The 24,769-nt window shown below is 36.6% G+C and overlaps 1 protein-coding gene across 18 annotated transcripts in view; it reads left to right on the forward strand.

Annotated features, from left to right (window-relative positions):
- Positions 1-24,769, forward strand: part of CHD9 (chromodomain helicase DNA binding protein 9) — a 244,116-nt gene that overhangs the window by 200,093 nt on the left and 19,254 nt on the right. For 10 of the 18 annotated variants that reach the window (XM_082438894.1, XM_082438891.1, XM_082438893.1 and 7 more), the window contains 10 exons: positions 8,973-9,076; positions 9,583-9,700; positions 10,347-10,404; positions 14,054-14,096; positions 15,232-15,451; positions 18,127-18,329; positions 20,314-21,222; positions 22,190-22,353; positions 23,098-23,370; positions 24,111-24,279. In XM_082438894.1, the coding sequence (XP_082295020.1) occupies positions 8,973-9,076; positions 9,583-9,700; positions 10,347-10,404; positions 14,054-14,096; positions 15,232-15,451; positions 18,127-18,329; positions 20,314-21,222; positions 22,190-22,353; positions 23,098-23,370; positions 24,111-24,279 (2,261 nt within the window). The remainder of the gene's footprint in view (positions 1-8,972; positions 9,077-9,582; positions 9,701-10,346; positions 10,405-14,053; positions 14,097-15,231; positions 15,452-18,126; positions 18,330-20,313; positions 21,223-22,189; positions 22,354-23,097; positions 23,371-24,110; positions 24,280-24,769) is intronic. The other 8 variants (XM_082438897.1, XM_082438889.1, XM_082438885.1 and 5 more) reach the window with 7 other exon arrangements.

Genomic DNA, 24,769 nt, shown 5'->3' on the forward strand with positions numbered 1-24,769 from the left:
TATTTGGTGACTAATTGGCTCCTCTTTTTCCTTGGTCTGACTGCATTCAATCGCTTTGTGATTTCCCAGGAACTGTGATCTATGAATTATCCTCTTTCATTATTCTTTCCCTTTCTGGCTTTTCATTTGGATTTTAAAATATTTACATCTCTCTCAACACACACACACACACACACATGCACATGCACACACACACACACACACACACACACACCACTTTTGCACCCAGTTCTCCTCAGACTACCATATTATTACTCTCCTTGGTTTCACAGCCAAACTTTTTTTAAAGAAGTATCTGTATTTGCTGTCCTCTTTTTCTTTTCTCCCATTGACTGTACATTCCACTACAATTCAGCTGCTACCCCCTCACTCCACCACCTACTTCAAGAAGTTCTTCACCCACATTCTCACTGCTAAATTTGATGAATATATCATAGTGTTTATCTTATTTACCTTTATTGACCACTTCTATATTATTAAAATGTGTCTGTGTACCATTCTCCTGTAGATTTTCTTTTTAGCATTCTGCTTGCCACTTTTCATTTTCAGGCTTCTCTTCCACCTGTCTCTTAAATGTGTTCACATAGGCCCTCTCGTCACTTACTCTTGGGTGTTCACATCTTTTCTGCAGCATCAACTTATATTTCCATACTGATGACTTCCGAACCTAATTCTAGCCCACATCTCTCTTCTGAACTTTAGATCTGCATTTGTCAAATATGCCATGGTTACTGATGCCTCCAGGCCTTTGCATTCTTGCAGGAACATTCTCTTTCCCGTTTTCTTTCATTTTCCCTCTCTTACTGCTCAGCCAACATCAACTCAGCCTCCCTGTCCTTTCATGTCTGGGTAAAGCACATACCCAGAGTGCCCTGTCACAGCACTCATCACAGGTATTGAAGAGGTTTTGCAGATACCTCTTCAAAAGGGCAAGGGTATGTCTGTCTTATTATTGCCATTGTTGGCACATTGTGAATACTGTGAATATTTAAATCAAAATGAATATTTAAATCAAAATAGATTTAAAATCTATTTTGAATGGATGATCTAGCCTGGGGAAGTTAGAGGCTTTATGCAAAAGATAGCACATGAACTGAATCTCTAAAAGCAGAAATCAACAATAGGAGTACATGCACCTTATTGTATTCCTTTCCCTAGCAGTTAAGGAACACTTAACATGCATATGGCACATTTAAACCGTGAGGTTGAGCTCTTTGGTGGGACTAATGGCGGACTCTGGGAGAGCTTACGCCAATGAGTACTTCGCAGAACTCCTGCTGCCAGTGTCTTTGTCCCCACGGTGAACCACAGCCAGCCCCCACCTCTGCAGGAGACCATCCAACACTAGCAGGAAGATGAATCGCTCCCCCAGCTTGTCCCTGTAATTATAGTTATAGCAATATTAGTTCACAGTTATCAAGTGCTTTCTATGTGCCAAGGACTCATGTAAGAGCCATGTGGCTGACAGGGTCTTGGTGCTCCAGCCGGGTGTCAGGGTCTTGGTGCTCCCGCTGGGTGTCACGCCTGAGGCTCGTAGGTGGGAGAGCCAAGTTCAGGACATTGGTCCACCAGAGACCTCCCGGCCCCACGTAATATCAAATGGCAAAAGCTCTCCCAGAGATCTGCATCTCAATGCTAAGACCCAGCTTCACTCAACGACCAGCAAGGTAAAGTGCTGGACACCCCATGCCAAACAACTAGCAAGACAGGAAAACAACCCCACCCATTAGCAGAGAGGCTGCCTAAAATCATAATAAGTTCACAGACACCCCAAAACACACCACCGGTCACGGTCCTGCCCACCAGAAAGACAAGATCCAGCCTCATGCACCAGAACACAGGCACCAGTCCCCTCCACCAGGAAGCCTACACAACCCACTGAACAAACCTTACTCACTGGGGGCAGACAACAAAAACAATGGGAACTACGAACCTGCAGCCTGCAAAAAGGAGACCCCAAACACGGTAAGTTAAGCAACATGAGAAGACAGAGAAATAAACAACACATGAAGGAGCAAAGTAAAAACCCACCAGACCAAACAAATGAAGAGGAAATAGGCAGTCTACCTGAAAGAGAATTCAGAGTAATGATAGTAAAGGTGATCCAAAGTCTTAGAAATAGAATGGAGAAAATACAAGAAACGTTTAACAAGGACCTAGAGGAACTAAAGAGCAAACGAACAATGATGAACAACACAATAAATGAAATTTAAAATTCTCTAGAAGGAATCAGTAGCAGAAAAAATGAGTCAAAAGAACGGATAAGTGCCCTGGAAGATAAAATAGTGGAAATAACTACCACAGAGCAGAATAAAGAATAAAGAATGAAAAGAACTGAGGACAGTCTCAGAGACCTCTGGGACAACATTAAATGTACCAACATTCGAACTATAGGGGTCCCAGAAGAAGAAGGGAAAAAGAAAGGGACTGAGAAAAAATTTGAAGAGATTATACTTGAAAGCTTCCCTAGTATGGGAAAGGATATAGTCAAACAGGTCCAGGAAGCGCAGAGTCCCATACAGGATAAATCCAAGGAGAAACCCACCAAGACACATATTAATCAAACTATCAAAAATTAAATACAAAGAAAAAAATATTAAAGGCAGCAAGTGAAAAGCAACAAATAACATACAAGGGAATCCCCATAAGGTTAACAGCTGATTTCTCAGCAGAAACTCTGCGAGCAAGAAGGGTATGTCAGGACATATTTAAAGTGATGAAAGGGAAAAACCTGCAACCAAAATTACTCTACCCAGCAAGGATCTCATTCGGATTTGACGGAGAAATTAGAACGTTTACAGACAAGCAAAAGCTAAGAGAATTCAGCATCACCAAACCAGCTTTACAACAAATGCTAAAGGAACTTCTCTAGGCAGGAAACACAAGAGAAGGAAAAGACCTACAATAACGAACCCAAACAACTAAGAAAATGGTAATAGGAACATATATATCGATAATTTCCTTAAATGTAAATGGATTAAATGTTCCAACCAAAAGACATAGACTGGCTGAATGAATACAAACACAAGACCCATATATATGCTATCTACAAGAGACCCACTTCAGACCTAGGGACACATACAGACTGAAAGTGAGGGGATGGAAAAAGATATTCCATGCAAATGGAAGTCAGAAGAAAGCTGGAGTAGCAATTCTCATATCAGACAAAGTAGACTTTAAAATAAAGACTAGTACAAGAGACAAAGAAGGACACTACATAATGATCAAGGGATCAATCCAAGAAGAAGATACAACAGTTGTAAATATTTATACACCCAACATAGAAGCACCTCAATACACAAGGCAAATGCTAACCACCATAAAAGGGGGAATCGACAGTAACACAATAATAGTAGGGGACTTTAACAGCCCACTTTAACCAATGGACAGATCATCCAAAATGAAAATAAAAAGGAAACACAAGCTTTAAATGACACATCAGACAAGATGGACTTAATTGATATTTATAGGACCTTCCATGCAAAAACAACAGAATACACTTTCTTCTTAAGTACTTATGGAACATTCTCTAGGATAGAGCATATCTTGGGTCACAAATCAAGCCTTGGTAAATTTAAGAAAATTGAAATCGTATCAAGTATCTTTTCCAACCACAACTCTGTAAGACTTGATATTGATTACAGGAAAAAAATCTGTAAAAAATACAAACACATGGAGGCTGAACTATGTGATACTAAATAACCAAGAGATCATTGAAGAAATCAAAGAGGAAATTAAAAAATACCTAGAAACAAATGACAATGAAAACATGACGACCCAAAACCTATGGGATGCAGCAAAAGCAGTTCTAAGAGGGAAATTTATAGCAATACAATCCTATGTCAAGAAACAAGAAACATCTCAAATAAACAACCAAACCTTACACCTAAAGCAATTAGAGAAAGAAGAACAAAAACCCCCAAAGTTTGCAGAAAGAAAGAAATCATTAAGATCAGATCAGAAATAAATGAAAAAGAAGTGAAGGAGGGCTTCCCTAGTGGCACAGTGGTTGAGAATCTGCCTGCCAATGCAGGGGACACGGGTTCGAGCCCTGGTCTGGGAAGATCCCACGTGCCGCGGAGCAACTAGGCCCGTGAGCCACAACTACTGAGCCTGCACGTCTGGAGCCTGTGCTCCACAACAAGAGAGGCCGCGATAGAGGCCCGCGCATCGCGATGAAGAGTGGCCCCCACTTGCCGCAACTAGAGAAAGCCCTCGCACAGAAATGAAGACCCAACACAGCCAAAAAATTTTTAAAAATTTAAAAATCAATTAATTACTTTAAAAAAAATCTTTAGAAAAAAAAGTGAAGGAAACAATAGCAAAGATTAATAGAAGTAAAAGCTATTTCTTTGAGAAGATAAACAAAATTGATAAACCATTAGACAGACTCATCAAGAAAAAAAAGGAGAAGACTCAGTAGAATTAGAAATGAAAACGGAGACCTAACAACTGACACTGCAGAAATATAAAGGATCATGAGAGATTACTACAACTATATGCCAATAAAATGGACAATCTGGAAGAAATGGACAAATTCTTAGAAATGCATAACCTTCCAAGACTGAACCAGGAAGAAATAGAAAATATGAACATACCAATCACAAGTAATGAAATTGAAACTGTGATTAAAAATCTTCCAACAAACAAATGCCCAGGACCTGGTGACTTCACAGGCGAATTCTATCAAACATTTAGAGAAGAGCTAACACCTATCCTTCTCAAACTCTTCAAAAATATAGCAGAGGGAGGAACACTCCCAAACTCATTCTACGAGGCCACCATCACCCTGATGCCACAAGGTGGTATCACAAAGAAAGGTATCACAAAGAAAGAAAACTACAGGCCAATATCACTGATGAACATAGATGCCAAAATCTCAAAACAATACTAGCAAACAGAATCCAGCAGCACATTAAAAAGATCATACACCCTGATCAAGTGGGGTTTATCCAAGGAATGGAAGGATTCTTCAATATACGCAAATCAATCAATGGGATAAACCATATTAACATATTGAAGGAGAAAAACCATATGATCATCTCAATAGATGCAGAAAAAGCTTTCAACAAAATTCAACACCCATTTATGATAAAAAGCCTCCAGAAAGTAGACATAGAGGGAACTTACCTCAACATAATAAAGGCCATATGTGACAAACCTACAACCAACATCCTTCTGAATGGGGAAAAACTGAAACCATTTCCACTAAGATCAGGAACAAGACAAGGTTGCCCACTCTCACCACTTATTCAACATAGTTTTGGAAGTTTTAGCCACAGCAATCAGAGAAGAAAAAGAAATAAGAGGAATCCAGATTGGAAAAGAAGAAGTAAAACTGTCACTTTGCAGATGATACGAAACTATACATAGAGAATCTTAAAGATGCTACCAGAAAACTACTAGAGCTAATCAATGAATTTGGTAAAGTAGCAGGATACGATATTTAATGCACAGAAATCTCTTGCATTCCTACACACTAATGATGAAAAATCTGAAAGAGAAATTAAGGAAACACTCCCATTTACCATGGCAACAAAAAGAATAAAATACCTCGGAATAAACCTACCTAAGGAGACAAAAAACCCCTGTATGCAGACAACTATAAGACACTGATGAAAGAAATTAAAGATGATACAAATAGATGGAGAGATATACCAATTTCTTGGATTGGAAGAATCAACATTATGAAAATGACTGTACTATCCAAAGCAATCTACAGAGTCAATGCAATCCCTATCAAACTACCAATGGCATTTTTCACAGAACTAGAAACAAAAATTTCACAATTTGTATGGAAACAAAAAGACCACGAATAGCCAAAGCAATCTTGAGAAAGAAAAACGGAGCTGGAGGAATCAGGCTCCCTGACTTCAGACTATACTACAAAGCTACAGTAATCAAAACAGTATGGCGCTGGCACAAAAACAGAAATACAGATCAGTGGAACAGGAGAGAAAGCCCAGAGATAAACCCACACACATATGGTCACCTTATCTTTGATAAAGGAGGCAAGAATATACAATGGAGAAGAGACAGCCTCTTCAATAAGTGGTAGTGGGAAAACTGGACAGCTACATGTAAAAGAATGACATTATGACACTCCCTAACACCACACAGAAAAATAAACTCAAAATGTATTAAAGACCTAAATGTAAGGCCAGACACTATCAAACTCTTAGAGGAAAACATAGGCAGAACACTCTATGACATAAATCACAGCAAGATCCCTTTTGACCCACGTCCTAGAGAAAGGGAAATAAAAGCAAAAATAAACAAATGGGACCTACTGAAACTTAAAAGTTTTGCACAACAAAGGAAACTATAAACAAGACGAAAAGACAACCCTCAGAATGGGAGAAAATATTTGCAAACAAAGCAACTGACAAAGGATTAATCTCCAAAATATACAAGCAGCTCATGCAGCTCAATATCAAAAAAACGAACAGCCCAATCCAAAAATGGGCAGAAGACCTAAATAGACATTTCTCCAAAGATATACAGATGGCCAACAAACACATGAAAGGATGCTCAGCATCACTAATCATTAGAGAAATGCAAATCAAAGCTATAATGAGGTATCACCTCACACGGGTCAGAATGGCCATCATGAAAAAATCTACAGACAATAAATGCTGGAGAGGGTGTGGAGAAAAGGGAACCCTCTTGCACTGTTGGTGAGAATGTAAATTGATACAGCCACTATGGAGAACAGTATGGAGGTTCCTTAAGAAACTAAAAATAGAACTACCATACGACCCAGCAATCCCACTACTGGGCATATACCCTGAGAAAACCATAATTCAAAAAGAGTCATGTACCACAATGTTCATTACAGCTCTATTTACAATAGCCAGGACATGGAAGCAACCTAAGTGTCCATCGACAGATGAATGGAGAAAGAAGATGTGGCACATATATACAATGGAATATTAGTCGGCCATAAAACGAAACGAAATTGAGTTATTTGTAGTGAGGTGGATGGACCCAGAGTCTTTCATACAGAGTGAAGTAAGTCAGAAATAGAAAAACAAATACTGTACGCTAACACATATATATGGAATCTAAAAAAAAAAAAAAAACAATGGTTCTGAAGAACCTAGGGGCAGGACAGGAATAAAGACGCAGATGTAGAGAAAGGACTTGAGGACACGGGGAGGGTGAGGGTAAGCTGGGACGAAGTGAGAGAGTGGCGGGGACATATATACACTACCAAATGTAAAATAGATAGCTAGTGGGAAGCAGCCACATAGCACAGGGAGATCAGCTCGGTGCTTTGTGTCTAACTAGAGGGGTGGGATAATGGAGGGTGGGAGGGAGATACAAGATGGAGGAGATATGGGGATATGTGTATATGTATAGCTGATTCACTTTGTTATACAGCAGAAACTAACACACCATTGTAAAGCAATTATACTCCAATAAAGATGTTAAAATAAATTTTTTTTTAAAAAACCCATGAGGTATATATTTAGTGCCTTTTACTCTCTAAAAACAGGAAAAACCTTCCACCTCAGATGACAGTCACAATATTTTGAGCTTTAGAGTGCTACCTGATGATTGGTAAGAGGAAGCACAGTATCTGACCCACTTTATTTTTCCCCCTTTGGCATCCTGTCTCCGGTGTTCTTTCCTCTTTCTTTTGTCTTTCTGTGCTTCTGCTTTGTTTAATCCTGACCAGGAATGCAATAAAAAATAAATATCTTCTTTAACTATATTTTTCCTCATCTCATTTTCAACTTTTGCCATATCACCGGAAAATCTCTCTTCCTCTTTCTCTCTTTCTGCACTAAACTAAAAAATATTGTGATTGTGACGCTTCTGTTTTTAAGCAAAATAAGATATAATGAGGTGTGCATTTAGAGTGTTGAAAAATTTCTTTTTGTCTCCTGGCAAAACACTTATGAAAAATAAAAAGTAATTTTTTAATCCATTTTTTATGTTTTATTATAAAACTTAAAACTATTTTTAATTGTCAATATCTGTTATTTCAACTATATTAGTGGTTAGCTGTTGGGTTCTTGTGGACTAGCCCAGGAACATATTGACCATTTATCAGTTTATATCTGTATGAAAATTTATTTTGCATTCCCAAAGACAACCAACTTACAGATGAACTTTTGCCACACAACTTAGTTATAAGTAGGAAATGTTCCATTTCTTCACACCTGTAGGCCTTTCTTAACTAATTTATAAAATATATGGTGCCGTGCTGAAGAGATGAAATTCTAGTTAATATAATTTGTGTTAAGTTTTTTATTATATCTCTGATTCTTTGAAAATTGATAATACATTAATGTCATAGGGAAAATCTCAAGTAGAATATTTGATTCCCTCAGGTAATTTACCCTATCCAATCTCTTTGACTGTTGAATACAATTTACGAATGACATGTATTTATATCAAAATTAATGATACTTATTTGCTAATCCTTGTCAAACATTATTAACTCTTTGCTAGGCTTCCTTTACTGGTAAGCAGTGCTTAATTTTTCAGTGTGACTTTCCTAGCAATAGCGGTCTAAAAGAGACATAACTTGTTTTACAGCCTAGAGCCATTCATTTGGTTTTTTAGCGCCTCAGTCTTCTCATATACAAAGTGAAATTTTTGACCCAGATGATTTTTGCCAAGTTGTTTGCTGACATAAGACTCTACTTTTTGATAGAACCTTTTGTCTGTATCTGAAGGAAATTAGTGGAAAGAATATGATTCCTTAAGAATAAAGTAAACCTGTTGAAACTTATTTCTTCTGTTTGCTTAAGAATATTAATTAATTTTATGGTACCTTTGTTGTTACTGTGCAGTTTTATAATTTTAATACGTGATAATTGTGGAAAATTTTTAAAAATGGAATAAAATTGTATCCTATTTTTCTTAAAAACCACAATGCTTTTTAGAAGCTATGTAAAATTTTCCCCCTCTTAGACTTGTTTATGGTAACTCATAAAGTCATATCATGATTTTTTTTTAAGTGACATTGATGTTTGGGTCCCAGAACCAGACCACTCAGAAGTTCCTGCTGAATGGTGGGATTTTGATGCTGATAAGTCACTCCTTATTGGAGTTTTTAAACATGGTAAGTGAGAAGTAAGATAGGTAGAGTCTTCATCTACGTATAGTGTAATTCAGCTACTTCTCAATTTATTGATTTCCACTTACAGCTTTATTCCAGTAACACCCATATTATTATATACATCATATAAAGCATACACTCCCAAACTGTGTTTGTCAGTCACTACATTTCCTCATGAATGGGTGGCATATGTGAACTGCTTCTCTTGGACGTAAGTCTCACATAACGTCCCCTCTCAGGAAGAGTTTTTATGTGAAATATGTTATGTGTGGTCAGTTTTTCCTCTTTTCCTTTTAACTGATATATTTAATCTAGATTTTTAAATATACATATTGCCAGACCATGTAATGTTTGTGATAATTTCTAGAAAACATGTTTAACCTGTATCATTTTAATATATGGTCCCTGCAGTCCAGAAATATCACTCATCATAAATATGAGGAATGCTTATATTTATATATTTTTCTTCTTTTTATCCTTTTTACTTTCATAATTGGTCATCCCTCTAGGTTATGAAAAATATAACACTATCCGAGCAGACCCGGCATTATGCTTCTTGGAAAGAGTGGGAAAACCTGATGAGAAAGCAGTTGCTGCAGAACAGAGGGCAAACGATTATATGGATGGGTACGTGGATTTCAGAGTCATGAATTCTCCATATAGCTCTATCAACATCAGCATATTCTATGTCGGTGATGCTTCTCTTTAAATAATGTAGTAGTACGAGAATTGGAGTTTACAATTCAAAAGAGCCAATGATACTCTAATAAGTTAGCACTTGTCCAACAGAGTGCAATGAAGGAAGAGACCGGACCTTCCCCACACCCATTCTTTTGATGAGTCCTTCATTTTTCCATTCTTAATGGTCATGGCAATTAAGACTATAAAATTTTAGGGACCTAAGAGGGAAGAAGAAAGCTAAGCATATTACAACTGTAGAGAAATCCGATGTTGTTCATTATACCTATTATGAGGCCTTTATTATCTTTCTTTTCTTACCAAAAGAGAAAAGTAAGAGACTATGTTAAGGTTAATACCACATTTATAAGTGAACTTGGGAGTTAGAGTAAATTAGAACTAGCTTTCTTCTGACTTGCCATGTAAATAGCCTTCACGCTATTAGGCCTGGGCTCCTCTGGCTGAAGAACAGAGACTGCAGTCGGACCATTAAAACATACGAAGAAGTCCTTCCAACAATACCCCATTTGTTTGTCCTGCCATGGGAAATTTGAAGTTCAGTACAATAATCATAGCATTTGTTGGTATTTAACAGGGATGTGGAAGATCCAGAATACAAACCTGCCCCAGCTATCTTTAAAGATGATATAGAGGTATGCTTTGGATCATGTTTTTAAATCCTCAAATCTAGTTACCCATGTTTTCTTTTGCTTGCTATTTCTCTTGTATGTTTTTCCTTCATACGTTTTCATTATGCATCATTTCTTAGAACATTAGCTAAGTTAGTGACCAACTTAGGTTGCCAGACATCACAGATAACCAACCATTCAGAATTTGCTTGATCTCCTCTTCTAGACAAGCTGGAGGCTGGTTTGGACATATGGATGAAATGGGGATTGCCAACATGCTACACTGCTAGGAACCAAAGAAACACAGTGTTCAGGGGCAAAATCTCAAAGCAGAATAAGAGCTAGATATTAAAGGTACACAGCAACAGATAAAGTGATCTGAAGTAGAGGGTGGAGCCCAGAGGAATTCTGAGCTGCTAAAGCATAGTTCTAAGTGTTCTGTTTATAGAAAGTCAAAAGGAAGAAAATGAGTTGGTTGAAAGTACAGAATATAATCTGTTGGGTTGGGAAAATGATGTTAAAAGAGGAGAAGAATTTCTATAACATTTGTGAGACTATATAGTAAAGACTAGACAATGCTGTGGCTGTCAGGTAGAGTTTGTTGGTCTTGGTTGCCAAGGGAATTGGATATTGATGCCTATATGAGGAAGAAAGATGAGGCGTAGGCCAGGTGTGTAGCAGTGAGAATGAAATCCAGTAAAGTCAGAACCCTTAAAGGGTAGTACTTTCTGCCAAACAGCACAGGGAAACAAGTAAATTTATCTCAGCATGGTTTCTGGGTAGGGAGAAAATTGTTTCCCCTGAGAATTCATAGCCATAAGCCTGCCTTCTCTTGAGTTTATGGTTTGATTTCTTTTACTTAATCTACATGGTCCAGGAACTCTCAAGGCAAAAATGTAATATGAAAAGAGATCCCATGCTGGTAATACCCTTGAGGTACTTGGTAAAAACAAACAAAGAAAAAGAACAGTTAGAAGAAACGACTTTAATCTAGATTACACTTGAGTCTTGAAGATAAAACCCTCCATAAAATGAGGTCAAAATCCAAAAATTTTTAATTTATGAGGAGCAATTTACCATGAGTGAATGTTAGCAATACAACAAAGAACAAGATTAGATCTTTAAGAATTTCTGTTAATATATCTCCTGAAATAGAAAATAAAATTTTAAATGATTAAAGACATTAAAGAAAGAACTAGGAAAAAAAGACAAAATAAGATTTTAAATGACGAGGGACATATGAAAGAGAATTATATGTAACTTTAGAGGTGAAAAATACTGTCGTTGAAATTTAAAATTCAACAAATAAGTTAAACATCCTGCTGGAGAGGCAGATTAGACATAGCTCATGAGAGAAGAAATTATTTAGAAAATAGAGGAAGTTATCCATAATGTAGCATGATGAATCAGTTTGAGCCAATCAGGAGAGAAAAACCACATAGTAATTTGAACTGGGAAAGTTTAAAGAGTTATTGACTATAATAGGGGGGTTGAAATACTGAGAGATTGACTATAAAGAAGTGACAAGAACTCGAAAGAATATAGGAATAGCCACTACTCCTAAGGCTGTGAGATACAGCACCCAAAGAAGGGTCCTGTCCCCAACCAGGGCTGAGGTTCTGACCTTTTGGGGAGGGTATGACCACAGCTCACTAGATGGAAGAAAAGTTTTTGTGCTGCCACACCTGAGCAACTTGCTGGAAATCCACCCTCTAGGGTTGCCAAGCTTTTTTTGGGGAGGTGTCTCACCGGAGGCATTGCACTACAAAACCACCCAGGGGGAGGTTGTTGAGGAGAAGCTGCCGGCCAAGCGGTGCTAAAGAAACTGCCTGAACTGCAGGAGCTGGGCACTGAGGAAGCTACATGTGCTGTAGGAACTGAGCAGTGGAGGAGCTCACGGGAACCAGGAAGTAAAATGCCTTTCTTCTCCAGCTCCCACTACTGACAAAGCTTAATATCACATTGGCTGGCTAAGAAAAAATAAAGAGCCTAGATCCGTTTTTTTTTTTTCTTAGAGCTGGCAAAAGGTATGAGAGGCAGTAAATTTAGAGCTGAGAGGCAACAAACTGAAAACCAGTACAATGGAGTATATAAAAAAACTTTTTAGATACGAAGAGTATAGCATGATAATGTCTGGTGTATGTCTAATAGGCGTTCCAGAGGGACAGACTAGAGAGCATAAGGGAGAAGCCCTATTTTAAGAGTTACCAACTGAGAATTCTTCAGACTTGATGAAATACACGAATCCTCAGATTCAAGAAGTAAAGTGAATCTTGCAGGGATAAATGAAACTAAATCCACTTCAAGAAACATCCTGGTGCAAGTACAGATACACCAAACAAAGAGAAGATTTTTTTAAAAACAACCAGAGGAAAAAGACCCACCTACAAAGGAATGATTATAATTCTAACTTTGGGCTTTCTAAAGCAAAAGTAGAAACTAGTAGTCATTGGAATAAAAACTTAGTTGGTAAGCTCCTTGAGACATAGGTCTTGGTGATGAGTTTTTTGAATCTGACACCAAAAACAAAAACACAAAAGCAAAAATAAACAAGTGTGACTACGTCAAACTAAAAAGCTGCACAGCAAAGGAAATCATCAACAAAAGAAAAAGGCAACCTACTCAATGTGAGAAAATATTTGCAAATCATACATCTGATAAGGGGCTAATATCCAAAATATATAAAGAACTCATACAACTCAATAGCAAAAAAACCCAAACGACCTGATTAAAATATAGGCAGAAGATGTGAATAGACATTTTTTAAAAGAAGACATACAGATGGCCAACAGGTACATGAAAAGTCTCTCTACATCATTAATCATCAGGGAAATGTCAATCAAAACAACAGTGAGATAGCACCTCACACCGGTTAGAATGACTATTATCAAAAAGACTAGAAATAACAAGTATTGGCTAGGATGTGGAGAAAAGTGAACCTTGTACATTGTTGGTGGGAATGTAAATTGGTGCAGCCACTGTGGAAAACAGTATGGAGGTTCCTCAAAAAATTAAAAATAGAGCTGCCATATGATTCAGCAATCACACTTCTGGGTATTTATCCCAAAAACATGAAAACACTAATTTGAAAAGATATATGCAGCCTGATCACATGTGGTTTGAAGCTTTATTTACAGTAGCCAAGATGTGGAAACAACTTAAGTGTCTGTCGATAGACAAATGGATAAAGAGATAGTGAGATATATATATATATATATATATATATATATATACACACACACACATACATACACGTATATTCATATATATATACGTGTGTATATACACACAATGGAATATTATTCAGTCTTTAAAAAGAATGAAATCTTGCCATTTGCAACAACATGCATGGACCTTGAGAGCATTGTACTAAGTAAAATAAGTCAGAGAAAGACAAATACTGTGTGGTGTCTCTTAATATGTGGAATCTAAAAAAAAAATTTTTTTAACTAAGTTGATAGATAAAGAGAACAGATTGTGGTTGCCAGAGGCTTGGGGTTAGAGGCAGGATGGAAATGGGTGAAATGTTTTTCGTTTGGGTTTTTTTAGTTTAAATAACTTGAATTTTAAAAATTCTATTGCAAAGGAAAGTATTCTATTATAAAGAAAATCAATTCTCTTATTATATCTTGACCCAGTTTCCCTGTGACAAATTTCTGTTTTCTTTTAAAAGGATGATGTTTCCTCACCAGGAGATCTTGTTATAGCAGATGGAGGTAAATAACATTTATTTCTTTACTTAGTATTATTGTAAATTAACATTCCCATGATACCATGAGATCAGTAAACTAATACACTCCTATATGTCTCAAATGTATGTGAAATTTATTGAAGACAGTTGCAGTCATTATAGAACATAGTTGATTGGAAATTTAACAATATTTTTAGTTGTAAATCTTTATGCAGTGACTCACTGAATTTTTATAGAATAGGAGCTTTGATGATTTTGTGGCTTGATTATTACACTGGTACGTGACATTCACCATTAAACACACCATTAGTGCTAATTTAATAATCCATTTCTTATTTGTTCATACACACATTGAGAAACATTCTTTTATCACTCAGTTTCTACAGGCTTTTCTGTATACGGTCTTGCTCCTACTTCCTTCTGATATCAAGATAGAAACGTACTGTCGCTAGAGTACATTCATTCCCAGCTGGTACCCAAGGTGAATAGTGCCTCACCTTCCTGTAATTCAACTAGGAATAAAGGAGTAGTTTTTCCTTAGCATGAATGATTACCACTTGATTATGGTATATATGATTATATTACACCGTAGAAATAGAGAGTTAGGTATTGCACTTTTATTAGGTGAATGAAAACTTAAAAGTTACAGCATTGTCATATTGAATTTTTTAAAATATATGTTCCTCCCTGATGACTTTTTACGTGTTTCATTCTAATTAAATTGAGATAAACTTAATACAGAAAGCTTTAATTAGAAGAGTTTATAGTGTTCAACTTCTCAGTGGATTTCAGTTGGACTTTTAATTTACTTTAGTTACGGCATTGAGTATTTGCCTTCCAGTAAGATATATTAGACCTGGAAATGCAAGAGTTGTATTTTCTGTGCAAATGAAGTTCTCTTTAAATATATAACATTGTAGTTCTTTATTCCACCGTGACCTACTCTTTGAGCTTGCTCTTAAAGTTTGTTGTAATTTTTAGAGCTATAGTTAAAACTTTTTTGAGAGATTTGTTCCGTTTTTGTTTTTCACATAATCAGATTGGAAGAAAAAATTTTAAGTAGGGAAATTTTGCTGCTTTTGTGAGTTCATGACAGTGTCTGTTTAGTTTTTGGTTTTTAGGTTTTTTTTTTTAATTGACATGAGTTTCTTTAAATGTAGATGGTCAACTGATGGAGGGTGATAAAATTTATTGGCCTACTCAGTCAGCTTTAACCACACGTTTGAGGCGTCTCATCACTGCATATCAGCGTACTAATAAAAACAGACAAATCCAGCAGATACAACCTGCTTTCTCAGTGCCTGCCAGTGTTATGCAGCCTCTTTATGAAGAAGCCACTCTTAATCCTAAAATGGCAGCCAAGATAGAAAGACAGCAGAGGTAAGACAATAGCACTAAATTTTTAATATATAGTATCTAAATATAGTGTCCATTCTGAAGTCTGTTAGGGTATGATTATCTCACGTCGTGAAAAACGTATGTAGGTAGAGAAGTTGGTCAAAGCAAAATGCTTTATGCATACATACACATGTATATAAATATATGTACACACAAATATGGTTAAGCTAATACAGATTATTGCATTTTATAGTTATTAGTCCATACTTTATATTTAATCGTTCTTTTGTCATGTTTATGAACAGTGAGGTATGGGGAAAAATGAAGGTGCAAACTCAAGAATTAAATTATCAATGAAACGTATGTTTAAATTATATGAAATAAATTCCACTGTATCTTATTTTATATGATGACATTAATGAAATATAAGAATGTATGGAAGAGAAGTTCATCTATGCTTTTTACAGAGAATGAACCCTTAAAACTGCTGATGTCAAAGGGGAACAAATAGTAGTAGAACTTCTTGCAAGAGGCTTGTTAGGAAGACAGGCAAACTTCTCTCATCCCAAAAGCTTTAACTTCTTAAAAAGGATAGAATACATGGAAAAGAATAAGAAAGTTTAGCAATAACCTGGCCTCCTTATTAAACCTGGATCTTTGGATTTTTTTCTGAACAATAAATCATTGTTCCTTTGTTTCATATGCAGCACATTCATTGTAACCAGGATTTAGTTAGTCTGACACTTAAGATATTAGCTATCCTAGACGTAATCTTCAAATACTACTACCTACGTAAATTTACTGTTTCAGTTATCTATCGTTGCGTAACAACCCACCCCAAAACATAGTGACGTAAAACAACATCAGTTTTTTGTTTGTCACGATTCTGTGGGTTGATCAGGTGGTTCTTCTGCTTCCCATGGTGTTGGCTGGAGTGAGGCGAGGGCTGGAAGGTCCATAGTGGCCTCACTCACATGGTTGGCGATTGGTGCTGACTGCCAGCTGGGAGCTCAGGTTCTAAGAGGGAGCATTCCAAGTGGCGAAGGCAGAAGCTGCTGATTTCTTAAGACCCAGCCTCTGCAGTTACAGTGTCACTTCTGCCACCTACTGTTGGTCAAAAAAATCACAGGGCCAACCAGGATTTAAGGGAAAGGGAAATAGGTTGCATCTCTCAAAGCGAACAGTGGCAAAGACTTTGTGACCATCTTTAATCTACCACATACATTTTCCCTCGCTTTAGCAGATCTGGATAATCTTCCTGAAGTACTAGTTTTATCATGATATTCCGTGGCTCTTTATTTAGTATAGGGATAAAGTCTAACTTCTTAATTAATTCAAGTCTCTTCAGTTTAGGCCTCAGCATGCATTACTAATTTTATTCTCTCCTATTCCCTCTTCCTGAATGCCCCACTTAGTCTTGACTCAGTACCCTACTTAAGTTGTTCCTATCACCCAGAATACCCTTCTTGCTACTCTTTAGTCCATACCTCGCCCTACTACTCCTTCAGAGTTCAACACATGTTCTATCTCCTCTATTAGTTTTTTTCTCAACCAGACTAGCTCACAGTATTCTCTCTGCTTTCTGCACTCATACAGCACTTATCTAAATAAAACTACTCATTTTCAAAATAATAAAAGATCCTGTAATGACATTCATCTTTTCCTTTCCATGTCTTACCTTTCTAACTTGTAAATTCTTTGAAGGTAGGTGTCATATTTTTTGGTGTCCTATGTAATCCTTGAATTTATCCTTTCTTTTCCATTCCTACTTTATCACTCAGGTACAAGGTTCATATGACTTGATTGGTTGGTTTCCCAGACTGACTATTTTTACATCATCATTAATCTTCTTAATGTATCATTATGATAAAAATGGCCTGTTAATGTTTTTCAAAGGTCTTTCTCATATGCTTTTTCTCATTACACAACAAACTTGTGATTGTTAACCAGGGAAAAGATTCTACTGTGTTTGGAGATCTATGGTGTGTGAGGATATTACCCTCTTAAAGTATCTTCAGGAACTTTCAACTGAATAGAGACTAGTTTTAGCCAGACATTTAGAGTGTTTTATAAGCTGACCCCAAGCCTGTCTCCCTCTGTCCCCAATACGAGCCATCTCCTTTTCAATCTGGAATAGTCATCATCCCCTTAAAATTAGTAGATTACTTCTACTAATCAAAGTAGATTACTACTAAACAAAGTAGATTACTTCCTACTTTGCTTATTCTGTGCCCTCTTTCTAGTTCCCTCCCTTAATCTTAACCTTGTTCCATCTTAAATGCCACTTACTCTGTGATGCCTTTCTTCATCACTCAAGTTTGAACAGTTCCTTCCATCTTTTGTGCTGTCCTAAAATTCATGATTTCTATAATACATACAACTGTAAAATACTACTTTATACTGTAAATATGTTTGAAATGTTTTATCTTTTTCCCAAAGGGAGGGTCATCATATCCTATACAGTCTTGTATCCCATGCATATTTTTTTGCACGGTAAGTATGCAAAAAACTATTATTAAGGAAAAGAAGCACGGTTGGCTGGATGAGTCAGCTGGCATTTTAAAATCTATTTCTAAGGAAATAGCCCTGGATTTAATCCTTTAAAGTGTTAGGTACTTGAAATGGTTTTAAATTTTTATTATAGTCATTGTATTTTGCATTAATATTTATTTATTTCCATGAGAAATGTGACTTTTTCTTTAATCTATTCAAAATAGATGGACAAGAAGAGAAGAAGCTGACTTTTATAGAGTTGTATCTACATTTGGAGTGGTGTTTGATCCTGACAGAGGCCAATTTGATTGGACAAAATTTAGAGCTATGGCTAGGCTACATAAGAAAACTGATGATAGTTTGGAGAAATATTTGTATGCATTCATGTCTATGTGTCGGAGGGTTTGTCGTCTTCCTTCCAAAGACGGTATGTCTAAAATTTCTTTTTTTCCTCGTTTCAATCAAAGAAGCAAAATTAGTAAAATTCAGAAATTTCCAGCTATTTTATTTTAGTACTGTCTAATTCAACATTTCACCAGTTTTTCTGAATTGTAAATAAACTCTGCTCAAAGATCCTTTACTCCTTAATTCTACTATTGAAATGAGATCTAAAGAGAATAAAGGTACACATTTAATTTTGAGAAAATAGTGTTTTTATTAGATTTAGATTTATGATTGTGGGAGGTGGAAGATAAAGGATAGCTTTTGGTAAACAGAACTAACCTGTATTTTTAGTCCGTCTTATAGGAACTGTGCTTAGAGGGCTTATTTACACAAGTAATTTTGCAAGAAGTGAGGCCTCCACTCAAAAGACGTTTTAAAGAGTTTTAGTAGGGAAAAAACACCCAGGGCCTTCAAAAAAACAAAACAAAACAAAAACAATCAGAGCTGCTAATGCTCAGCTAAGGGACTGTTCTGGGGTGAACTTAATTGTTTCTGAAGCCCACGTAGGGAGTTTCCATATATCCCTCACTCATCCCTAATGTTAAAATCTTACATGACTATAGTTAAAATATAATTATTAGCCCAATTAGTACAATACCATTAACTAAACACCTATTCAAATCTTACCAGTTTTTCTACTGATGTCCTTTTTTGTTCCAGGAGCCCACATTGTATTTGGTTGTTCTTTCTCCTTAGCCTCCTGCAGTCTATAACAGTTCCTCAGTTTTGGGCTTGTTGTTGTTGTTTCTCTTTAATGACCTTGATACCTTTGATCAGTTTTGCCATAAACCCCTCAACTTGGATTTGTCGTGTGTTTTCACACAGTTGGATTGAGGTTATGCCTTTTTTTGCAAGAATACCTCAGAAATGATGTTGTGTCCTTCTTGGAATGTAATGTCAAGGGGTTCATGATGTCATTATGTCTTATTACTGATGATGTTGCCCTTGATTCTTTGGATTAGCTAGTTTATGCTGCATTTTTCCAGTGTGAAATTGTTATCTTCTCCCCTGTAGTTAACAGATATCTTAAGAAGATACTTTGAGACAACACAAATCCTGTTCTACTCAAACTTTCACCCACTGATTTCAGTAACCATCAGTAGATCTTGTCTGCAACAGTTTTTACTATGCAGTTCTCCTGCAAGGAAAAGCTGTTCCTTCTCCCTAGTCTACTTAATTATTTATTCATATTAGTATTTTTTCATGTGGGTATTTATTTTTTATTCTGTAGGTTATAATCCTTTTGAATGAATCCTCTAATTCATTTTGATGTTCAAATTGTTCCACATTTGGCCATTAGTAACTCCTTCAGGTGGTCTCTACATTATTTCAACAAGCCTCTATCTTTTTGTGTGTGCTTCTCAACTGCCAGTATCTCTGCTCACAAAGATATGACCTCATCAAAAGGAACAGAGTATGGTCTGATGCTGAAACTGAACTATCTCAGGCTAGTAGTTCATATACTGTTTGACAATTATTCCCATGTTTTCATCAAATTTTAAGAAAGCCTTTGTTGTCCCTGTGAGTTCACTGTAATGCCCTGAGTTACCTCGGTGCAGTTAAGGATATGTGGACTTAGGTTTGCTTATGGGGTGTTAATTTAACAGTTTTAATTTTGTATTTATAAATGAGTTTGAGTGCTTTTCTCTTTGATTAAAACACATAATAGTATATGACATTAGCTCATAGGGAATTTCTTAGAAGTAACTTCCTAGTTATATTAACGCACCTCCAAAATAACTTTAATGTTTTACTTAACTTTCTATAGATCCAACGTTATATGTTACATGATTTTTAGTACTTCTTTCTAAAATTTATATTTCTCCTCATTTAAAAATGTTAAAAAGAAATTCTGGAAAGTATACAATGATACTGAGTAGAGGTGCATTTTAGAAGTTGCTTTATTTGTTTTAAATCTATAATGAAGTATTTTTGAGGGTAATATGTTTGCTCTTGTTCCAATGTAGAATTGGTGGATCCGAATATTTTTATCCAGCCAATCACAGAAGAACGTGCTTCTAGGACTTTATATCGCATTGAACTTCTAAGGAAAGTAAGGGAACAGGCCCTCCGACATCCACAGTTGTTTGAGCGCTTGAAGCTTTGCCATCCAAATCCAGACTTACCAGTCTGGTGGGAGTGTGGCCCTCATGATAGGGACTTGCTCATTGGAGCTGCTAAACACGGGGTGAGCCGAACAGACTATCACATTCTTCGTGATCCTGAACTCTCATTTATGGCAGCTCAGAGGAACTACAGTCAAAGTAAGATGGCTCATTCAAGGACTTCTACCCCACTTTTACAGCAATATCAAGTAGCACTTTCTGCTTCTCCTCTTACCTCTCTACCTAGGCTCCTAGATCCTAAAGGTATTATTCTAGAGGATGTGAAAGTTAAAAGTGAAAACCTTAAAGAGGAGCCTCAGTTTTCTGAAGAAGAATCTATGACTTCTGAGGAAACCAGGACACTAATAAAGTCTGAGCCTGTAAGTCCAAAGAATGGTGTTTTACCACAGGCTACTGGAGACCAGAAATCTGGTGGAAAAGGTGAAACAGACAGACGCATGGTTGCAGCCAGAACAGAGCCTCTAACTCCAAACCCAGCTTCTAAGAAGCAGCGAGTCCACAAAAGAGGATCAGAGTCTAGTTCTGATTCTGACTCTGATTCTGAGAGATCGTCCTGTTCTTCCAGATCATCTTCTTCCTCATCTTCCTCTTCTTCTTGCTCCCACTCTCGATCAGGCTCTAGCTCTTCTTCTTCCTCCTCTTGTTCTTCAGCATCATCTTCATCCTCATCCTCGTCCTCCTCTTCCTCATCATCCTCCTCATCTTCATCAGAAGAAAGTGACAGTGAAGAAGAGGAAGTCCAAAAGCGAGGTATATGCATAAAGTGCTTTTGCTATTTTAAGGCAGCATTTCACATGAAAATGAAAAGAATCGATTCGGATCACCTAAGCATATTTTAAATTGTTAGCTTAAATTTTATGTGTACAGATTTTCTTAGAGAAGGACTGCTGAAAACGCAACTAAATTCCTGGTTCTTACTCCGTATTCAATATTCACATTGCAAAATGGGTTAGTCAAACGGGATTAGCGACTTGGCACAGTAATTCTATTACTTTGTGATTGCCTTAAATTTAGTATTACATCTTTCCTGGAGCAAGTTGATCAGTGAACAAATAAAGGTAATATTTTATAACAGCCACCAGTCCGACTTAACAAGAGTATCATAGGCCCTACTTGGCCCTACTTAGAAAGATCTAGCATAGGAACTTCAGTCTGTTGGTAGTGTTAGGTGGTCCTCTTCGGCGGGTATCCTTATAGCAGTCTAACAGCTCAGGTGCAAGGAAATGAGTCAACATCAAGTGGACACAGGAGCCACTGTGATACCCACAAGAGTGAGAATCTCCTGTAACAACTCCAGAAGCATGACTTTCAGGGTTACCACAAGGGACATGCCCAATTATGAGAATCCCCTCTTTAGAGAATTATAGCCTCCCCAGCAATATTTGTGTCCTCCCAGTCCAGATATAGTTTACCAATCAGCAGTTTATGTGTTTCCAGGGAAACAGACCTAGAGTGTTAACCATGGGTCAAATTTTCATGCAGAAAGGGATGTTTTGTTAACCCTTTTTTCCTCAAACTCCTTTATGCCACTTATCGTGCTTTTGTTTCAATTTTAAAAATAATGAGTACTTTATTGTATTCTAGGTGAATTTTTTTTTACCTCTAACTTTTCATTTTCAAATATATCTGAATAATTATATAGGATTTGAAAAGTATATGTAAAATTGTGTTATGCAGTCTTTTTAAAACAGTTATAATTGGTTATAATTATTCTTAGCAGAAGGTACCCCTCACGTGAAAGCCTACGATGAAGAAAGCGTCGCATCACTGAGCACTACCCAGGATGAGACCCAGGATAGTTTCCAGATGAACAACGGGACCCCAGAGTCTGCTTACATCCTACAAGGTGGATACATGCTGGCAGCTTCGTACTGGCCAAAGGTAAATGAGTAATTTCTTGCTGGAATAGGTCATTTTTTGAGTATTTTTCTATATTTCTTTAATGATAGATATTATGTAGTAAAAAAAGGTCACTTATATGTGCGATGACATTTTGGTGTTAGCATTAAAAGTATCAAATATGACTGTCAAGTAAATTAGGTCTACTTAAATGTATGTGTTTCTCAATATAACCTTAGAATATTTAGAAGAAAAGATAATGAATGCTTATGTTCACATACAAGTTAGTATTCAGGTGCTTCTTTATGAAATAAGTGCTTTTAAGTGGGTCTTCTTGAAGAAATTTACCAAGCCAGTTGTGACCTAGAAAAAAGATTCATTTAAGTACATGTACCTATAGTGGTGGAAGTTCAGATTGGATTAAGACAGTTCTCCTTCCAGTATGTGACTAGGCTAGTAGAAGAGTACTTACCTTTAGGAGTGAGGTTGGGAAATAAATGGCAGAGAAGAGAACTCTCTACTCTTCTGTATACTTCTGAGTTGTTTGAACTTTCTACAAGGAACCCGTGTTACTCTTAAAAAACAAAAGAACAGAAAAATATCTTTATAGTATAATATTTTTTAATGTCACCAATGGGAATTTGTATAGAATTGTAAATGTATGTGAGAATATGTATGCATACCAAATACACATATGTTGTACCAGGGTTAAATCCATCAAGGCTGTGATCCTCAAAGTTCTGACTTAATTATTAAAACTATCCTTTGATGTTCATGCTTTTCCAGGATCGTGTGATGATCAACCGGTTGGACAGTATTTGTCAAACAGTTCTGAAAGGGAAGTGGCCTTCAGCTAGAAGAAGTTATGATGCCAATGCAGTGGCTTCTTTCTATACCACAAAGCTGCTGGACAGCTCTGGCGCAGCTACAGAACATAGCGAGCCCAGCGTGCCCACTCCTGCAGGTGCTGGCGTTAAAGAAGAACACGATCAGTCAACACAGATGTCAAAGGTGAAGAAGCATGTACGAGAAAAGGAGTTTACAGTGAAAATCAAAGACGTATGTTTATTTTTATTGCCCTAGGACCTGATTGCGATTGCGGTGTGCAGCATGCTTTTCCTGCAAATGGCTGCCTGCTCTTACTCTTACTTCCTTCACATACTTGTTTTCTGGCATTTGGATTGTTTTCTTTTAGATATCCAGGTTATTAAACTTGAATATTCTACTAGAGGAATCATCATTAAATATATTTTTCTACCTATACTTCTGAAAATAGTCCTTCTGCAGATCAAGATGCTTTCTTAAACAGTCTGACAATTTCTTATTTTTTGGTTCTTTTATATAGTATTCACATGGTATGTCAGTGCACTTCGTGTTTTAAACATTTAGCATGCCCTGTTATCAGTAAGTTTCATTGTTCAGTATGATTTTTGAAGCTAAATTGATTACTCAGTGTCTAAAAACATGGGTAATATCTTCTAGTATGTCATGTGAATAGTGTACACAGAGACATAGGTCAGAAGCTGAAAGGGTTACAATGTACTAGTCACATGAAAAGCTTTGTTTTGCTCAGAAAAGTATATGTAATACCTGGATGTTTTTCATTTAAGATAGAAATTTTAATATTCATTATAGAAATTGATTAAATGTTTTTCTCCAATTGATGTATGAATAAGAGAACATGATTAACTTTTCAGGGTTTTCAACTTCACTTTTTCTAAGTAAAAGATGTCTCTCAATATACTATGAGTTTTTTTTTTTTAATCATTTCTTTCTTATTAATGGTGTTTGTTTAACAGGAAGGTGGTTTGAAGTTGACATTTCAGAAGCAAGGGCTTGCTCAGAGAAGGCCGTTGGACAGTGAAGATGGTGCTCTAGGGCAGCAGCAGTACCTCACTCGACTTCGGGACCTTCAAGGTGCGTCAGAGACCAGCCTCGCCAGTTTTCCAAAATCCATGCCAGGATCAGGTGAATATGCTAGTAATCATTGCCTCAGCATGAAATAGTCCATCATTTGCAAATCCTTTTTTACTTACTCATAGAATACTTAACAAGAACCAGATTGTTACTACTTTAAACAGCCCTCTTATTATTAGAAAGCTCTAATTATCACAAAATTTCTTCTTATTTGGAAGCAAACTTTGCCTGCAATTGGTTCTTCTTAGTGACTGAAGTTCTGTCTTCAGAGGCGTCACAGAATTAACCTAGTCCTATGTTTGCATGATAATCTTAACATTTGGAAAACAATGATCATATCTCCCCTTGGGATGATATTTTGTACTAACCTTTTGACTATTTGAATCAACAAGTATTTATTGAATACTGAATTGGTGCCCTGTGTTCTGTGCTCTCTAGCACTGAGGAATCCATCCATAAGCAGTTTTTTTATTTTGTTTATGTTGATCTAGTTGTACTTTAATTTTTCTGCGTCCCTCTTAAAGTATGCTGTCAAGAATTG

This window comes from Balaenoptera physalus (assembly GCF_965194825.1).
Source record: "Balaenoptera physalus genome assembly, chromosome: 19".
NCBI lineage: Eukaryota > Metazoa > Chordata > Mammalia > Artiodactyla > Balaenopteridae > Balaenoptera > Balaenoptera physalus.